This window comes from Bidens hawaiensis, unplaced genomic scaffold (genome assembly GCF_021521415.1).
Source record: "Bidens hawaiensis isolate Kalapana, Puna unplaced genomic scaffold, B.hawaiensis_p1.1 tig00013072_1, whole genome shotgun sequence".
NCBI classification, from domain to species: domain Eukaryota; kingdom Viridiplantae; phylum Streptophyta; class Magnoliopsida; order Asterales; family Asteraceae; genus Bidens; species Bidens hawaiensis.
In genome coordinates, this window is record NW_027492100.1 from 58,511 (window position 1) to 78,338 (window position 19,828).

The window sequence follows — 19,828 nt, forward strand, 5'->3', positions numbered from 1 at the left end:
TGTAGCTGTGGCAACATCAAAAGGCACCTCTTCATACAATCCTTTGGTTATGAGGGGAATAACGACGATTTGTTGCCGCCATAGGTTTATATAGGCTATAGCGAAGACATGTCATTACCACAACCCAGACTCTCATCATCACCATAGGATCGATATCTTGTAGTGGTTGGTGGAGAAATGAGAATGAAAATGAAAGTGAAAGTAAAACGTAAGTTTGTAAATTATACAAGATTTGTAACTAAATGTACACTATATTTACTAATCTAAATAGCAACAATAATAAATATATATCTTTTGCATCTTAAAACAAGAATTTAAGCGTAACAGTTGAAAATGCTAACAAAGTATTCAAAGCTCATCATTTCCTTGTGTTAGTTGTACTTTTTTTACTTTAGGAATACATGATGGTGATGAACTCAAACTTTGAATCCAAGTCTCATCGGCAACCACTGCACTGGAGTCATTATTACGATGCCATGACCAATGAGCGTGTGTGATATTCATCATCCTCAATCGACCATGTCCGAAGCTTGCTTCTCGGAATATTGAATATGAAGGCTTAGGCTCTTTGTATCTACATATATAATAAAAGTGTGAGAAAAAAATTGTTGTAGATGTGTCAATAACAAATACTAGCAGGTTGCGAAGCGAAAAATAGTATATTGTTCTTAACGAATTATATTTTAACAGCCTAGTGAGTAAATATTGATAAGTTAGCGTTAGGAAAAACATGTTTCATACTATATTATATGTATTACCCTAAATTTTAAATATAATACTTCGTTGGGTAAAATTGGGAGTAATTTCCTAATTTCACAGCCTTTGCCTTTTCCATTTTTCAATTTTTTTTCTTTTTGTAACAGCGACTTTATTTTTTTGTGTTTAGATCGCCCTATTTAATTTGGATAGCCCTATTGTCCCACTTCGAACAGACTAGGTTGTCTTAACCAGGTTCATGCTAACTTCAGAGTTTGGTTTGGGCGTTCCTCGGGAAACCAAATCGCCGATGGCCACTAGACAGCCGTAGTGCCACCGCAAGAGCATAACTCTTTGGTGTAACACACGATCGGACAAAAACTCGGGTGTCCTTGGGATTCAAACTGACAACTTCGCAGGGCCTAACTCAAATCTTTTATTACCAATATCCATATAAATTACACAAGTATGAATTGAACTTGGGTCTCCACTGAAAAACCAAAATCTTCTTACCACTAATTGGCCACAAGTGGATTGCTGATTATGATCTATTTTTGTAATTTTCAATTACTAAATATGATCTATTTAAGTAATTCATCCAGAAGAGGTGGCAAAGTCCTGAAACTTTTTCTTAGGCTATGTGTAGTGGAGGGTTATAAACAAGGACGATTTTCGGCACGTGGTGCCAAGTCAACGAATGAGTGATTTTCATTTTAGGGGTGTAGTGGTGTTGTAGCCCAATATATATACACATATATATAAATGTATTACACACACAAATATTATAATAATATCATGTTCAAACATGGAACGGAGACAAATATTCGTCAACCCCCGCCCCCCGTGTCGCCCTTCTTAACACCCGGGGGTGTCTCTCTCCAAATCGCCCACATGTTGCTCCCATTACCGCCCATTACACATTGTCTAAGATCAATATTATTTTGTTATCGGATAAATAACATAACATCTTGTAACAGATAAAAGATATGAGCTTATTTAAAAACATAATTTGGTTTCTTTTAGTTGTGAAAGTTACATGAAAGGAATTTATTTAGTTAAATATTTAAGGGAAAAGTGTTCAATTTTTTTTTCATAAAAACAACAAGTTCAATTGTAAATCGAGATTGAATTCCTTTGAAATTCTCGTTTTATATGTTCTAAATTAAATGCAAAAGAAAAAAAAATGGTGTTGGGCGAACCGACGCAACCGAAGCGGCTTTGCCAATGTCTGGAAGCATCATGCCTAAAATGTTATTATGTGTTTGGAAAATCATGACGAAAGAAAACAAAATTAATGGACTATGGAGGGCTGCCTAACACCCTCTCGAAACGTTTTTTTGTAGCATAAAAGGCTCAATCGAATCTGTAGCCCAAAATCGGAACTACTTGACGGCCCACTTAAAGGGGGTCAACGAAATGTTGACAAAACTACCTTGGTATTGCTCTAGCCTGCGCAAAGAAGGGGAAGGCCACGTGTACCGATGTAATCGTATAAAAACGATAACACGAAAGAAAAACGAAAAAGAGGAGAGAGAATTTTATTCCTCAAGATTGACATTAAAATTCAAATGAAAACAAACAACCTATTACGGAACATGAATTCAAGTCCTGGATTTTAGAATTGAGAGAGATATTGAGAGAGATTAAGAATTCTCACTATTTCTTGGATTTCTGGACCCAATTCAATTTAGTGGGATCTTTCATTTACATTTTTTTCCACCAAGAACGTTTTATAAAACTTTTTGACTCCCGAATTTACAGTATCCTACTTTCACACAATTCACAGGGTTCAACAAGTAATCGATATTTCATGATCAAGGGTGTAATACTCTTTGGAGTAACGGTCCTTATATATCGTATTAACAATTGAAATTTGGTCGAAAGAAAAAATCTCTATTTTATAGGGCTTCTTACTATACCTATGAATTCCATTGGACCCAGAAATAAATTCCATATACTCAACATATGCGGCGCATATGTTGTGAGCGCATAACATATGCGCTCACACCCCCTCCCCCCAAATTGGAGGTTGAGAAAACCCCAACTTGCGCAAAAGCTCATGAAAAGTAGGTCCTGGAAAGCTCTTGCTAAATAGATCAGCAAGCCGGTCCGTAGTCTTCGTATGTATCAGATTGACGAGACCCTCTTGTAATTTCTCGCGAACAAAATGGCAACCAATCTCTATATGCTTTGTTCTCTCATGGAAGATAAAATTCTTGGCAATATAAATTGCAGCTTGGCTGTCACATTTGAGGTTAACCGGAGTGATATTAGGGACATGAAACTCAGTAAGAAGTCTAGTTAACCATGCAAGCTCAGCAGTAACATGGCGAAGCGATCGATGCTCAGCTTCAGCAGAACTTAAAGAAACAGTGGGTTGTTTCTTGGATTTCCAAGAGATTGGAGAACCTCCAAGAGAAATATAAAACCCACTGACCGATCATCGAGTATTGGGACAAGCCGCCCAATCTAAATCACAGAAAGCTTCTAAGTCAAAAGAAGGGTTATTGTTAAAAATAGTCCTTGAGATACAGTTCCTTTGACATACGAAATAGTGTGAAGAGCAGCTGTCCAATGAGGGAGCCGTGGATCTTGCATAAATTGACTTAAAAACTAAACAACAAAATCAGTATCAGGTCTTGTGTGAGTAACGTAATTGAGTTACCAACAAGTTTCCTATATTGTAAAGGTTCAGCAATAACAAGACCTTCATGAGCTTTCAACTGTAAATGATGAGGTAATGGAGAACTGGTGATAGGCATATTAGAAGTATCAAATTCTATAAGCATGTCTTTGGCAAATTTACGTTTAAACATAATGACACCTTTAGTGGTATAAAGAACCTCCATCCCCAAAAAGTAATTGAGTGTCCCCAGATCTTTAATCTTGAAGGAAGAATCCAGAAAAGATTTAATATCATTGATCTCTTCCAAATTGTTTCCAGTAACCAAAATGTCATCAACATATACGACGACATAAATTAAAGAGGAGCCTTTGATTTGGAAAACAAAGAGTGATCATTCTAAGAACTTATATACCCTCTTGTCTCTAAAGCATATGACAATTTCCCATACCATTGTCGAGAAGCCTGTTTTAAACCGTATAAGGATTTTTGAAGTTTAAGCACTTGATGATTTGGAAGTTCCATACCAGGCGGTGGTAGCATATAAATGTCTTCATCTAAATCCCCATGAAGAAAAGCATTGTTAACATCAAGTTGAAAAAGAGGCCAACTTCATTTGGTAGCAACAACAACGAGACTTCGAATGGTGGTCATTTTGACAACAGGAGAAAAAGCATCAGTATAATCAATCCCTTCCTTTTGAGTATCTCCTCTTACCACCAATTGTGCTTTACAACGTTCAACCGTGCCATCTGCTCGGTATTTAACTTTAAACACCCATTTGATTTTAATAGTCTTCTTTCCAGGAGGAAGATCAACAACAGCCCAATATTTTCAAGAGCCTGAAACTCTGCGTTCATGGCATCTTGCCATGCAGGAATAGTTGAAGCTTCTTTATACGAAGTAAGCTCATGTAATTCAGAAATAGCTGTGGTGAGAAATTGGCTAGAAGGAAGGAGTTGAGAAGAACAACAAGACACAGAAGAGGAGCACGAATTAGTGATAGTGTGAAAGCAATAGTGAGAAGAATCAGAGTTATTACAGACATAGTCATTCAAATAAGAATGTGGAACAGAAGTTCTAGATAACCTTCTAACAGGTGGATCATTAGAAGGAAGATCAGAAGTATCAAAAATAGCAGAAGGATTAGGAATGGAATCGGGAATCGAATTAGAAGCGGAAGCAGAGGAAGGATCATCAAAGAATTGTTTGATGATGTCAATGGATGGAAAAACAAGATTTTCTTTAGTGTTTGTGATTGAAAGGAATAAAGCTTCAAAGAAAACGACATCTCTTGATATGATGACCTTATTTATGTCAAGATCATATAATATGTAAGCCTTTTTACCAAGAGGATAACCCAGAAGAACACAAGGAACAACCCTTGGTTTGAATTTGCCTCGTCCATGACTCAAAGTGAAAGCGTAGCAAGATAACCAAAAGACTTCATGTGAGCATAAGAGGGAACTCTTCCTGTTAAAACCTCATATGGGGTTTTATTGTTAAGAATTTCAGTGGGAAACCAATTAATCAAATGTGTTGCAGTTAAAACATAGTCACCCCAAAACTAAACCGGAAGTTTAGATTGAAACATTAGAGCTCTCGAGGTCTCAAGCAAATGTTTATGTTTTCGTTCAACAATACCATTTTGTTAAGGGACAGCCATACAAGTAGTTTGATGAATAATGCCTTTACTTAATAAGTAAGCACGCTGAACTAATCCGGTCCCTAGTTCAAAATCATTATCAGACCGAATGCATTTCACAGTGGTTCCAAATTGATTGGTAACCATTTCAATGAAGGATTGAAGAATAGGAAATGCATTGCTTTTAGTGGAAAGCAAATGTGTCCAAGTGGTTCTGATATATTCATCCACAATGGTTAAAAAATATATAAAACCATTATAAGTAGCTGTATGATAAGGCCCCCAAACATCAATATGAATTAGCTCAATAATTTTGCTAGAAGATGTAGAGTTAGTTGGAAATGGCAATTTATATTGTCTTGCCTTAGGACAAATATCACAATGCTCGATAGATTTGAAAGAAGTATTAGAAATGAAAGGTAATTGTTTCAATTTGTAAACTGGCAAATGTCCTAAACGATTATGCCAAGTTTCAACAGTTACAACAGAATTACAAGTTTTATTGAAAAGAAAGAACTATCAGCAAAATTCTTGGTTGCCTCAAGAAGGTAAAAGCTATTGAGAATTTCACCAAGAACTAGAGGGCTCTTCAGAAAAGGGGTCTGTAAAACACAATTGTTTTTGTAAAAAAAAAAACAGTACCTTCAGTATCAGAACATAATCTTGAAACAGAAAGAAGATTATTTCTAAAATGTGGTACTAAAGGAACTTTAGCCAAAAAAAAGTTTATTAGTTAAAGGTACAATCCCATACTGATGAACAGTAACACTGGTGCCATTAGGAAGAGTGATAAAAATTGGATTTTGTAGAAAGGAAACGCTTGAAAACAAATTTTGATCATGACACATATGATCATTTGCACTAGTGTCAATGATCCATATTGAAGAATTGCAAGATATTATACCTTAGAAAGAATCATGATTGATGGTTGTTAGCAGCATAAGTATTAGAAGGCCTAGGTTGAAGTTTGTTTTGCTGCGACAAAACCATCAAGTCATGATACTGTTTTCTGAGTGGTTCCTTGCTGATCAGACTGATTTTGATCACTTTTTCCTTGTTCCTCAGCAAGGTTAGCAAACCTCTTTCCTTTAGTAAATTTGAAATCTTTTGTAAATCCAATCAACTTATAGCATTTGCTCACCGAATCCCATTCCGTTTACAATGAGTACATACCAAATTTCTTTTGTTTTCTCCAGTTCCACCACTAACAGGTCCTCCAGCATTAACATGCATAGAAGCAGAGGATGCGGTGAAATCAGTGTTGGTGCTGTGGATTTCTCTCTGTTTTTCATCTCGTATCAAGATCCCATAAGCACGATCAATACGAGCCTGCATCATCAAAATATTGCTTTTGATCATATCATAGCTTGGATTCAGTCCAAAAAGGAACTGAATTAATTAGCCTTTATCCTCCTCTCGTTTAGCAAAGGCATGAGCATCCCCACACGTGCAAGAAGGAATGGAGTTGACAACATTCAATTTGTCCCAATTGGATTTTATTTTAGCAAAATAAGTAGTAATGTCACTACTTCCTTGGAAAATTTGGCAAAGATTCTTTTGAAGTTAATAAACTCTGGCACCACTTGCTTGGCCATACCGAGAGTTAAGCTCATTCCAAAGATTTTGAGCTGTTTCGGCATACAAAACACTATCACGAATATCGTGGTTAAGAGTGTTGAGAATCCAAGATATCACCATATCATTGCATCTTTGCCAGAGGGCAAGATGTGTTTGATTAGCTGGCATGGAGACGGTCTTATTAATGAATCCAAGTTTGTTCTTAGGGGAAAGAGCAATAGACATTGCTCGTTTCCAAGCTTCAAAACCATTTCCGTCAAAGAATTTTGAAATCAGAATCATGCCAGGGTGATTAGACGGATGAAGATAAAGAGCATTTGAAAACCAATAGTAGTGTGAAGGGTTTCCATTAGGAGAACACGAAAAAACGAATTAAAATGATTGAAAAAGAGACTTATGCGCTGATCAAGAAGAAAAGAGGGACTTGTGCGCTTGAAAGGGACTTATGCGCCGCATAACATATGCGGTGTATAATTATGAAATGGACTTAGTGTCGTATAAGTTTAAGACTTATGTGGCGTGTAAGTTCACAAGAGAAGAAAGGATCAAAATAGATGAAATTGGTAGAGGAAAGGTCTGAAACCTTGAGAAAAGGTTTAGGAACAAGAAAAGAAAATTTTGAAAGATTTAGATGGAATATTGACGGTGAAAACTCAGAATAATATGAAAAAGAGATGAAAGGAAGACATTAATGGAAGAAAAAAGAGGAAAAAACAGTTGAAAGAGGAACAAGATGAAGATAATGATTAAGAGATCAAGAAACAAGAGGAAATAGCTGATGAAAAGAGAAAACCGGAGAAAAGATTGAAAAACCCGGTTTAAAACGAAGAGCAGACCTTAATAATCATGCTCTGTTACCATGTAATCGTACAAAAACGAAAACACGAATTAAAAACGAAAAAGAGGATAGGGAATTTTATTGCTCCAAATGAAAAATTAAAATTTAAATGAAAACAAACAACCTATATATATACTCAACATATGTGCCCATATGCGACACATATGTTGTGAGCGCATAACATATGCGACGCATATATTGATACAACAACATATGCACTCACAATTGTAGGGCTGAACTTAATAGGGGTGAGGAGGCCACATATACAACATCAACGGCTCTATCAGAATGGTAAGAGATATAAAGAGAAGATGACCTAATTTTAAATTTGGTCAATGGGACAATTTCAAACCAAATCTAGCTCATTATCTTAAACTTAAACTCATATTTGAGTATAGAGTCTCACAGTTAAAAAAAAAGGGTCAATCTAAGTAATTTTTTCACTTTGTATATTAGTTTAGTTAACTAAAATACAGATAGCATTACGGAATCATAATCTTTATTTATAAAAGCTTTTATTTTTATATTGTTTCTTATTTGTAAGGTTCTATGAATTGATAGTTTGTTAATTTAATTTAAACTGTATTTTAATTTTATGTTAGTTTATTAATATTATAATAATAGAATATGTACTATTTTTTTATTCCTATATTTTTGTAACTTAAATTATTATACAGTTTTATTATCTGCTATAATATTAAAACAATATATATCTTTCTATAAATAACTTGCATACTTATAATTAGTTATTGACAAAATAATTCAAAATTAAAATAAATTACATTCAACTTCTAACATTTTTTCTTAATATAATATGTCAAAATTGAATTAAAATAATCAACCATATCGATTCGATCGGTTCCACATATACTTCACACAAATTTGTTTATATCTTATTATTTGTGTTATTAAACTGTTTTTATTAGTTGTAATTTTTTTATCATGAAACATTGATGATTATAATATAAATTCATAAAATATGTTAGTAAAATATTGTTAAATTCATTTTTTTTTGTACTTTTTTAGCCACCCATGTATCGTACGGATTCTAACCTAGTTGAAAATTCACTTTAAGAAACAAAAGAGTCGCATAAAACTGAAATTTCATCTATCAATAATAATCATGGCGGTTTAAGACCTCTTACAAGGCTCGGCTGATGCACAAAATTATAAAACAAGTAATATACACGCATATAAATATATTTTTAACATTAATAAATGAACTTGGTTCAAAATGGCTTATATGAACCAACAAGAGCCCCAAAATCTAAACAAGTCCATTAAACATTAAACAATTTAATAGTATATTACCGAACTAGGGCCTATTAATTATGTAATGAACTTTTACATCTACCTATTCTAATAAAGTAAAATAAATGTGAACACTTGTCATGTTTTGATTAATTCTCACAATTTTTTCCCTCCAAAACTAATTTACCATAATATATGTAATAAATCAATAATTATTCACTTTCCTTTTACACTGTATATATATATAATATATATATATATATATATATATATATATATATATATATATATATATTTATAAATATAAATATTAACATATTATTTTACTACATATTTCAAAATACTTGACGAATTTCAAAAATTAACAACAAATCATGTTTCTCAAATGAAAATTGTTTCGGGTTTTTTATGAAACTTAAATTTGATATTATGGGTCAAAAGTTGGTAAATAGATTATTTGGTACAAATTAACTACATTTAGGTCTAAATTTGTTACGTGTCAAAATGAAAATTTTGAGTATTTTTAAAAGTTTGAGAATGCAAAATAGATTTATCGTCAAATTTGTTATGGGTTCAAAGTGTTGACTTTGAAATGTCAAAAGTATGAAAGTTAGAATTTTAAACAAGATTCGGGTTTAAAATTTATTTTTAAGGGCATTTTTTAAAATAATCAAAAGGTTTGGGATTTGGCAAACTGACTATTTTTCCCTTAACTATTAAAATGTAAAAAAAGACTGCGAACACTTTCGACATACCACCCCCATGCCTATTAATGCTCCTAACTTTTATCAATTTTGAAATATTTATGTTAACATTAATTTTTCCTTCAATGGTGATCAGAACGTTGTACGGGAAGCATGTCATGGAAAACTATACTCAAATTAAACAAAATATTCACAAAATTAAATGGGTTAACATGTTATTTTTTATGTTGTCATTATGACAAAGTCGAGAAGTTCTCTGAAACTTATCAAAATCTTTTTCATAGTTTAGCTCAGAAAAACATAGCTCTTGAAGAACATCCATTGTTACAACTTAATGTTCTACTTTCCTTTAATGAGTGGTAAATTGATAAATATATCAATAAGTGTGACCCTCCTTTTGTATTTAGACTGAGGGTATGTTTGGTTGGAGGTAATGGAATGAAAGGGGAATAGAATGGAAAAAGGAATGGAATGGACAAGGGAATGAAATGGATCATTCCATTCCTTTGTTTTATTTGGTTAACCTATGGGAATGAAATGAATTATTACTTTATGTTGTTTGGTATCCTAAAAAATTGTATGATTGAAATAGAAATAATTAAAACACTCCTATCTCAAAATAATTTTTTTTACAAAAATAAAATCGCAATGGCGATGGTGGTGGTGTTAGCTTCGGTGATGAAAATGGTGGTGGCAGTGGACACGGTGGGGGTGGGGGTGGCGGTGGTAGCATTGGTAGTGATGGTGATGGTAGGGTGGCGGTAATGGTCATGCGGGGCGGTGACAATGTTTTTAGTGGTTACAGTGATGTTGGTGGCGACGGCAGTGGCGGTGGTTGCGTTGGTGGTAAAGTGGTGGTGGTGGTGGCGATGGTGCCGGTAAGGTGTCGGTGATGGCGATGGTAGTGGTAGTTGTTGTTGTTAGGTTGTGATGGTGTTGTTGAGAATGTAGGGTGAAGGAGGAATTGAATGAAAAAAAAAGAAGGGGGGTAAGAAGGAATGGCTTTGATGGAATATGATTCCATGTGTAATGGATGATTCCATTCCATTAAGCAACCAAACACCACTTTTTTCATTCTTACGTAATGAATAATTCCATTCCACATACCATTCATGCATACCAAACGCTACCTGAGTGGTTAGAACTACTATCGTATGAGAAGCTTTATTTCCGAAATTGGTTCATAACCAAAAGTCTTTCAATTATACATATATGGCACCGAGAATGAATTTTTCATTAGAAAGAAATATTCTCGGGTACGTTTTTGCACGAGCATTTTTTTATTAAGTTTATTTTAAAAAATAATTTTAAGATACAAATAAAATTAATTTATGTACACAGTATAGATACAAGCATAGATGTAATACATTTTTTTCATATACGTTATGTAATTATTTGTTTTATTTTTAATTTTATGATTTGAATTATCCCGTGTGTGACACGGCCTATAAAACTAGTAACCTAATAATATGTTTTATTGAGTCATTTTAGGAGGGAATTATTTTTATAAGGGCATTTTCAAGTTTTCTTCTTGGACAATTAAAATTTCAGAGATGACCTTCATCATCATCATGATGACGACAATGATGATGATGACGACGACTATAACTAAGTGGAATCACTAGAAGATAAATTAATGCTTATCCAGTCTTACGTAAAGCCATTGAAAAATTTACGAGTATGAATTATTATTAATTTTTAATATCCCAACCCCCCCCCCCCCCCTTCCCAATTTAAAATTTCATGTTCGATGATAGAAAGTCAATTCAAGATGTCTATTCTTCAAAAAAAAAAAAAAAAAAAAAAGACAAAAATAGAGAACACATTGGAACCAAAATTTATGATTAATCTTTTTCTACTATTCATTCAATGCTTCAAATGAAATAAATAGGTTACAAGCAAATAAAGGTGATTAACCAACTACATGCAGAATGCATTTATGGTAAACATGGGGTCCTAATCTAATGCAAGTACACCAATGAAAGATGCTAATTTGAAATAATAATGCAATGATGGAGAACGTGGGTAGGATGGGAACGTGGAACGTATCATTTGGCTGCTGCATGTATCTATGTCAACATTTTCGTTTGTGCAAAGTGTAATATTTGTATCATTTTTTTGGTTAATACTGTCGGTCCCGATGTTTGGAAAAGCTATTATTAAGACTCCAACGTGGGCACCATTAATTTATTTTGGTCCTTACTATTATACATCTAGTCTTGTTCAATGGTTCATTAAGTAGAATTTTTTACCAAACTAATGTTGGTGAAAAAAGTATTTATCATTTTGGTGTTCCATAAAAACTATTTACCAAACTAGTGTTTTCCTTTATGTTTTATTCATCTTTTATTATTAAATCATCATATTAGAGTTTCTTTTTTATTATTTTTATATTAGTTAATCTTTTTTTATATTTTATCAACAAAACTTTTCTTATCTTTTTTTTTATCTCGTTGCTATTCTTTTGTTTCTTTTTTTATTGTTTTCAAATGTATTTATTTTTTGTTTTTATTAAATATATTCATTTTACGAATTTTATTTTTTAGGTTTAGTTTCGAAACTTTGACGAACATAACCGATACCGATTAAATCCACGTCGAATAATCATCGCAACGTCTGGGTTTTACCAAATTATGTTATTTTTTGTTTTAAATATGTTCATTTACGAATTTATTTTTGGCCGGGTTAAGTTCCGGTACGGTAAGGAACCTAACTTGTACTGATGTTCTGGATTCTTTTCGTTTTAAATATGTTCAGTGTAGCATATTCAGTTTATTTTACACATTTTTTTTAAATTTGTTTATAGTTGTAGAGATCGGTAGCGACTCAACTTCATGTGGCATTTTTGCCTTTTTGTTTGTGTTCTTTGAATTTCATATTTTCGTTTATATTTGATATTGAGACTCGTGGCTTGTAGCAGGTTAAGTTTTAATATTTGGTTATTTTTTTATGTTTCTTATTTCATTTTGAATTTATTTAGATGATTTATTTGTTTTTATATTTGACAATAGTAGATAAAAAATAAAATAAGAAGAAAAGAATTATAACAATTAGTGAAAATAAAAAAAGAAAAGAAAGAAAAAGAAAAGCTGACTGATAAGAAAATATATAAAAAAGAAGATACTGGATTGATGGATTAAATATACATAAGCATTATGTTATAAAAAAATAAATAATCGATTAACTAAATAAAAAAAAATTAAAAGACTCCAATAAAAGAATTTAAAAATAAAGATGAATATAAAACAAATGAAAAACACTAGTTTGATAAATAGTTTTTATGGATCACCAAAATGATAAATACTTTTTTCACCGACACTAGTTTGGTAAAAAATTCTCATTAAGTAGGTTAATTGGGTTGCATGCTTATCCGTGCCCGTACCCGAACACCTGCCATCATCCGACCCATTTGGGGTTTTTGTGTTTTATAGTATTATAAATCTAGTCTGGTTCAATGGTTAATTAAGTAGCTAGGTTAATTTTCAATGGTTAATTAAGTAGCTAGGTTAATTTACACACAACTGATTTGTTGATAATAAGACAATTCCAGTTAGGGCTTTTGCGTTTTATGCTAATTAAGTCGGATTAACTTTTGATTTGCGATTTGCATGTAAATGTTCAATTCCGGTAAATTTAAATGTTAGATTAACTTTCGGATTGGTATCTCTCTATCTAAATGTTAGATTCAGGTTACTTTTGTGTTGTTTTGTTAGGTATTTTGCATGTGCAGTATTCAATTCTATGGTAAATATTGAAGGATAAAATTATAATAATTAGGAAAATTGGAAATAAATAAACACACCTTTTGTGTACTGGTCGATAATAATCACATCTTTAAAAATCACTACTAATGGTCCCACCTTTCAATTATTTTTTTCACAATGATCCTTTAATTCGTTAAAAAATACTTAACGTCATTAAGTTTTTTCCTAGTTTTAAATCGATGTTTTTTAAACTTTGATTTCCTTTATTTTGCTTCATACACATGTACTTAGAGCCGAGGGTCTCTCTGGAAGCAACCTCTTTATTCCTTTGGATAGAGGTACGGTGTGCCTACATCCCACCCTCCCCAGACCCTACTTATAGCTTTGCTGTCGGTGGGATTTTACTGGGCATGATTGATTGATATTGATTTAAATCGATGTTTTAGGGCTTTTGATCGGGAGAAGGATACGAGTCGACCTATGTAAAACTTATCTCGAAATGGTGATCCAAACAACGAAACAATGTTTCAATTCGGGTGCTTGAATTTCCAATTAACAAAAATCAAGCTATTTGAATCACCGTTTCGAGATAAGTTTTACATCACTCGACTCATATCGTTCTTCCGATCAAAAGCCCTAAAACATCGGTTTGAAACTAGAGAAAAACATAACGACGTTAAGTATTTTTTAACGGGGAACCAGTGAGACAAAAGTAGTTAAAAGGTGGGACCGTTGCTAGTGATTTTTAGAGGTGCGATTATTATTGGCCAATACACAAAAGGTGTAATTATTTATTTCCAATTTTCTTAATAATTAATGAAGGATTGTACTTTCTTATATTAGTTTTTTTTTCATGTTAGTCACAAAAACTAATTAATTTATCCAAAAATTAAAAGTTATTTTTATCAGTAAAATGTATATTTTGAAATTGATTAGATATCATGATAAATTTCTAAACTTCGTAAGACGTTCAAAAGAGTTTGCTCTAGCTAGTTAGTTTTATAAAATTTCTATTGTCAAAGCTTTGAATATATATATATATATAGTAATAATGTATCCGGTTTTGAGTATTTCTAGGATGCAAGAGGTAAAAGTTTTTTATATGACGAAACTTACAACATGGCGAGGCCTTCTCTATTCCCTCCATCTCCAATTGTTATGTATATAGGACCACACATGTCAGCATTGTTGTCGTAAATCCTCGTCTACAAACGTTAAGAAAAATGTTAATAAAAAAGGATTCTTCCAATCAAACACATCGGCCTTTAACAATTATACAAAAGAAACCCGTAACAAAAGTAAAATTCAGATGGCTTACAAAGCGTTCGTATGCATGAACATGGCCAGCAAAAACTATGTCGACACGGGAGTCATATAACATTTCCTCCATTGCGACCCTCATGCTTTCGCCTTCTCCCTGATGAGCCAAATTTGAGTTATACCATGGGGCATGATTGATCACGACAATCCATGGCGTTCGCGATCTATCAATCTTATAGAGATCATTAGCCAACCACTTATACTGAGCTGAATCAATACTAAAATCTGCATAAGACCCCAACATAATGATGTGCGTTCCCGCCACATCAAATGAGTAATACAGGTTTGATTCTGAACCACTTTGTTGATATGGCATGGGCCAGCGGGAGTTGTAGGCTTTGAATCCATCTGGGTAGATGAATGGAAAGGTTTCTTGTTCATGGTTCCCTTGAGTCACCATCCATGGCCTACGACTAGCATATGGCTCTACCAAACGCCCAAATGAGTCCCAAAGTGGTTGTTGTGTGTCTGCATAAGATAGATCACCGGGGAGGAGTAAAACATCGTAGTCTGTTGCATCGATATGTTCCAAGGTTGTGGTCGTCCATCCGGTCTGTCCAAGGTCACCTGTGTCCATGGAAATTGTATAATACAAGCAGGAAATTTAAGTAACCTATTTATTTATAACAAAATATAATACTCATTAGCAGAAGTGTATAAATCTGTAAATGGGCTGTTCGAAAGTATTTTGTAATTCCAATATGCATCCCTTATATTTTATCACATTTCAATACAAATTTATTAAAAATACGTTGTAAACAAAATAATTTATGTTTGTCTATATAAGTTGTAGATAAAAATACCAAATAGCTTTGTGCATTTAGAAAATGAACAAAATGGCCACTTTAATCATTCTTGTTCCATAAATGTACATCCAAATCCCACGGGCTATATTATGTTCAGGCCAAAACCAACCAGTGCATCTATTTATTCTATGCTAATAATTGAACGCCACGTGCACATAAAACCTATCAAGAATGTTTGTTGTCGGCGCCCGCTTTCCAACCGTAATGTCCGGGCACCGCCAGGTTTTCAAATTCCGAAACAAAATTAAAAAAAGCACCAAATTTGAAAACTATTTTTAAATCGTCCCATTTTTAGAAAAACTTCACAAAAATAAAACGAGTTTCGGATGCTAAATGGGTACTCACCAGCAACCGCAAACTCAATGGGAAAGCTAGCAGGTGGTGTACGAAAGTTAAACTCTGGGCCGGAGCCACCACACCTGTAATAATATGTGGTGGCCGGATGAAGTGGTCCAATTGTGACATGGTGGATTTTGCTAGAACTATAGAAGAAATAGTGGTACGACAGGTGTTCTCCGGTGGCAGACGAGTCATATTTCCCAGGAGTTGTTCCATAATCAACCGTAGTGGGCACACCGCTTTCGTCGGTCACCCATGAAACCTTCATATAATTCTTTCCGACCAAAGACACATGCACCTACAAGTGTTTGATAAATTGAAGACTTTTCAAATATTAACCAAACGTGAATTCTAATAGACAGGTTCCGTATATAAACAACCTAAAGAATATATAATAAACAAAATAATAATAATAATAATAATAATAATAATAATAATAATAATATGTGTGATTTCAATAGATAATATATACCATAACCAAAGAGCATGGACCCCGTTGTATCAAGCTGTATGTTAAGTTGGAGTACATTCCGAATTTTGTGCAAGTCCCACGTTACACAATAATGTCGTAATTTGCAGTTAAAAAAATTAGAAAATTAGAGCTGCATGCGTCTATACCTGTTGAGGATGTGATTGAGGACGATTATGAGGGGTGAGAACCAAGGGCCGTGATGGTTGACGTACAAAATCAAAATCCACTGATGCATGGCGAGGCCGTACAAAAAACATTATCCAGAAGAGGAAGATGTGGTAGGCGAATCGTAATTTCCGCATGATTAGGCAGGTGTGTGTATGGAGGCGGCTTAGTTGGCTAACAAATGAAAGGGTGGGTGTTTAAAGCAATGTTTTGGCAGGTTGCGTATCATATGATTGCAGTGGCGTCAAGCAAACTTTCAGACCATGTTTTCTATGGATATGCTTTCAGCAATCAAATGCCACAAATATTCTCTCTTTATTTCACTTTTGCAAACAAAATGTTTGTCTTAAATGAAATAAAAAAAGAACTCTAAAAAATGTTTATTATAGACGTCACTTGTCCAATAGTTTATTTTGTGCATAATACTATCCACTATATACACACGAATTGCCGCTGAAGAAAAAAAAACAAAACTAAAATTCTTTTTGTTTTATTCTGCGAAAACAAAAACTAAAATTCTTTTTTGACAGAATTACAAAGATTGTTTTTTTATGTTTGTACGGAATTTCATTGACTATCTTTTATCTTTAAGATTAATGTGTTTTATCCTTTACGTTTTCAAATCCAACAGTTTTTGTTCTTTGGCCATAACCTAATTTGTTTTCTAGTTAAGTCAGGTTATATGTCTTACACATGAGTGCAAACTGGTCATTTATCTATTTATTTAAAAAAATTATTATAAGAATTTAATTAATTATAATTTTTATAAATATTTTATATATTAATATCATTTAACCTAACCCATCTCCCCTCTCCCTTTTGTTCTTATTTCTCAATTGCCACCACCACTTCGTCTCCGGTGAGATGCCACCACCCTCTTCTCTGATGACGAAAACCACCATTGTTGTAACCCAAAACCACCACCACAGCTAGCTCACCCCGCTTCTACAATCGAAAGCCATCACCACCACAACTGGATGATTCTGGTTTCAAACTCACCGGAACACTATATCTTATCTCATAAACACAAAATCAACCATAATCGAAACATTAAAAAATAGAAATTTGACATTTCCAATTTCAAAACCCCCAAACCATAATGCCATTATCAAACAAGCATTAGCTACAAAATCGTTTCTTTGTATCCTCAATGCTCCACTTGTTCTAAACACCTAAATTAGCATACTCAACTATTTGTTGGCTCCATGGGTTTTTCCCTTTGTCACACACCAACTTAGGGCCTAGAAGTGTGACCAATAGTTAGTACTTGTTTTGTAAATATATCAGAGTTTAAGGTTGTAAAGCGGAAGTCTTGACTAAAATATTATTATATTCCATAAGTCGGGAATTAAACAACCGATGGTTGATACAAAAGTGTTTGACTCATAAAAACCATAATTTACATTATGTTAATAACAAAAACTTCATCTGAGCCATCAGATCGTTTAATGACTATCCATGGTCTCCAAACATTATACCTGATTACCTGTAAAACAGTTTATAAAATACTTTATCAACACATGCTGTTGAACACGTTGACACAATATATTTTATATACTTAATTATCTCCTCGGGTATCTTATGACCTGGCCCATCGTGGCTTAGGAAATAACCAAGTTCTGAAAGTCTGAATTACTATCACAAACTCCAACTCAACTATAAACCACTCAGCAAACACCGCAGCGTTCGAGTACTCAGCAAATACCAATATACATAAGATTATCCCCTCTCGAAGTTTCTTAGGTCCAGCCCAATGTGGCGAAGGCATAACCAGGCGTGATGCGGTGTGCCCACCGTCTACTCACATATGTAAGGATCCAGAAAAACATATACGATAGTCTGAGGGCCAACGACTACCTTTGTTTATAAAATTTTAGGGATACATAATCCCATGTAAACATTTTTAAGACTTGATTTATAAAGTTGTAAAGAGTTTGGATGTATTCACCTTTGTTCTTGATTAGTGTGTCTCACTGAGTTATACTTTTTGTTACCCTCGGACCTATAGTACGAGAATAACCTTTTATAAATAACTAGATCAACAAAATAGCTTTAGACCTTTAGTCTATTTGTATAACCTTTACCTTGATAGTCACTTCTTTATAAAATAGATGGACCTTTAGTCCCCTTTTTGTTTATCATTCATATGCTACGCTTTCTTCTTCATGAAGAAACGTATATATTAGGTTTCTTCCTTAAGAAGAAACATTATAAAAACTTTATTTATAAAGAAACAGTATTTTAACTATACCCTTGACTTATGAAAACTATATTTCACTTATTATCTGCTCAAGGTATGGTTTATACCCCTGACTAGGGTCTTAGCCATATACAATATAATAAAATAATCTGGTAGAACCCCTAGTATGGATACTTTATAAGAAATACCTAGACTTGACGCGGGCAGCACTCCTACTTATTATCGGGTAATCGAGAGAATAAACAGACAGAACTTCTACTCTTTTCACGTACATCGAGAAAACAAACACGTTATAACATTGGGATCGTGGCACGTACTTCTATTGGAGTGTGGATGGAGGAATGGGGTTTCACCCCGTGGCCACCTATTTATAGGCTAAAATTATGTTCCTTCGCGTAGCACAAAGAACTTCAGTCTGCCCCTTAGCGTAGCGAGAAGAATAAAAAACCGCCTTTGAATATTTTATTCCTTCGCATATGCAAAGGGTTTTTGGACAGGCGCTCGCATAGCGCGAAGGACAAAAATAGGTCTGGTGTGTCAACACCTAGACTTGCCACGTGTCACCATGTGATGACACATATCTAGTCACGTGTTACCACGTGTCAGTACATTTCATGATCACTTTGTGACTACTTCACGTATCACGAAGATGAAATGAATAATTCCTTCATGTAACGCGAAGTGACTGAAATTCCAGAATTTTCATTTTAGTCACTTAACTTTTGAAATTGACATACTTAACCCAAAGTTTTAGAGATGTTACATCCTCCCTACATTGGAATGAATCTCGTCCTCGAGATTCATAATAGATATGGGTATTTCTTCCCCATTTCTGATTCTAACTACCAAGTAAATTCTGGTCCTCTTCAGGAGTTCCATCTTATTTTGACTAACTTTAGTTTCCGCCTTTTAAGTTTTGATTGAACTTGATTCTGATCTAGTCTTGTGATATGAATACCATTAGTTATGAATTACGTCAGGAACGATCAATTATTTTAAGTTTGTGTGTTGAGAGAGTATTTGGGCAGAGTAACGGTGTGTTTACGTTAAGAAAATTAACCTTGTTATAATTTGCATAGATACGGGGGTATATATTGACGACAAGACATTCGTGTCTCATTCGTCTCTATATATATTGACGACAAGGCATCCTCTTCCTAACCTGAAACTCACACTAACATGCATACAAAGTCAGCTTAAGCTGAGTGAGTTCAAGTTTTAAATAAGTAACAAAAGTCTTAATAATCATTCCAACGGTTTTAAAACGGTAAACGGAAATACATCGGTTAGGTCACCACATTCAATAAATAATCATCCTTACGTATGAGCATCTCTATACGCGCATTCTTATATATATCAATATATATATATATATAACATTCAATAATAACATTCAGGGCCGAGAAAACGTACTACCCAAACACGTAACATTCAGCGCATGCAAACACAAAGTAGGCATACGCAACATTCAGTAGTCGAGACGGCTA

General features: G+C 33.8%; 1 protein-coding gene across 1 annotated transcript; it reads right to left on the reverse strand.

Moving 5' to 3' along the window:
- Positions 1 to 314: 314 nt before the first annotated feature.
- LOC143543145 (purple acid phosphatase 22-like) lies at positions 315 to 16,278 on the reverse strand. Its single transcript, XM_077035534.1, has 5 exons — positions 16,123 to 16,278; positions 15,511 to 15,802; positions 14,358 to 14,926; positions 14,156 to 14,244; positions 315 to 574 (listed from the first exon to the last, which is right to left on the reverse strand). Exons 1-5 carry the CDS (start codon positions 16,276 to 16,278, stop codon positions 349 to 351), a joined length of 1,332 nt encoding a protein of 443 aa, XP_076891649.1. The 3' UTR covers positions 315 to 348.
- Positions 16,279 to 19,828: the final 3,550 nt, after the last annotated feature.

Excerpts from the sequence above, each read along its gene's own strand:
- LOC143543145 (XM_077035534.1), bottom strand. The coding sequence starts at position 16,278 with ATGCGGAAATTACGATTCGCCTACCACATCTTCCTCTTCTGGATAATG. Across the intron at positions 15,803-16,122 it reads CTCAATCACATCCTCAACAG|GTGCATGTGTCTTTGGTCGG; the intron begins GTATAGACGCAT and ends AAACACTTGTAG. Across the intron at positions 14,245-14,357 it reads TTCATGCATACGAACGCTTT|ACGAGGATTTACGACAACAA; the intron begins GTAAGCCATCTG and ends TAACGTTTGTAG.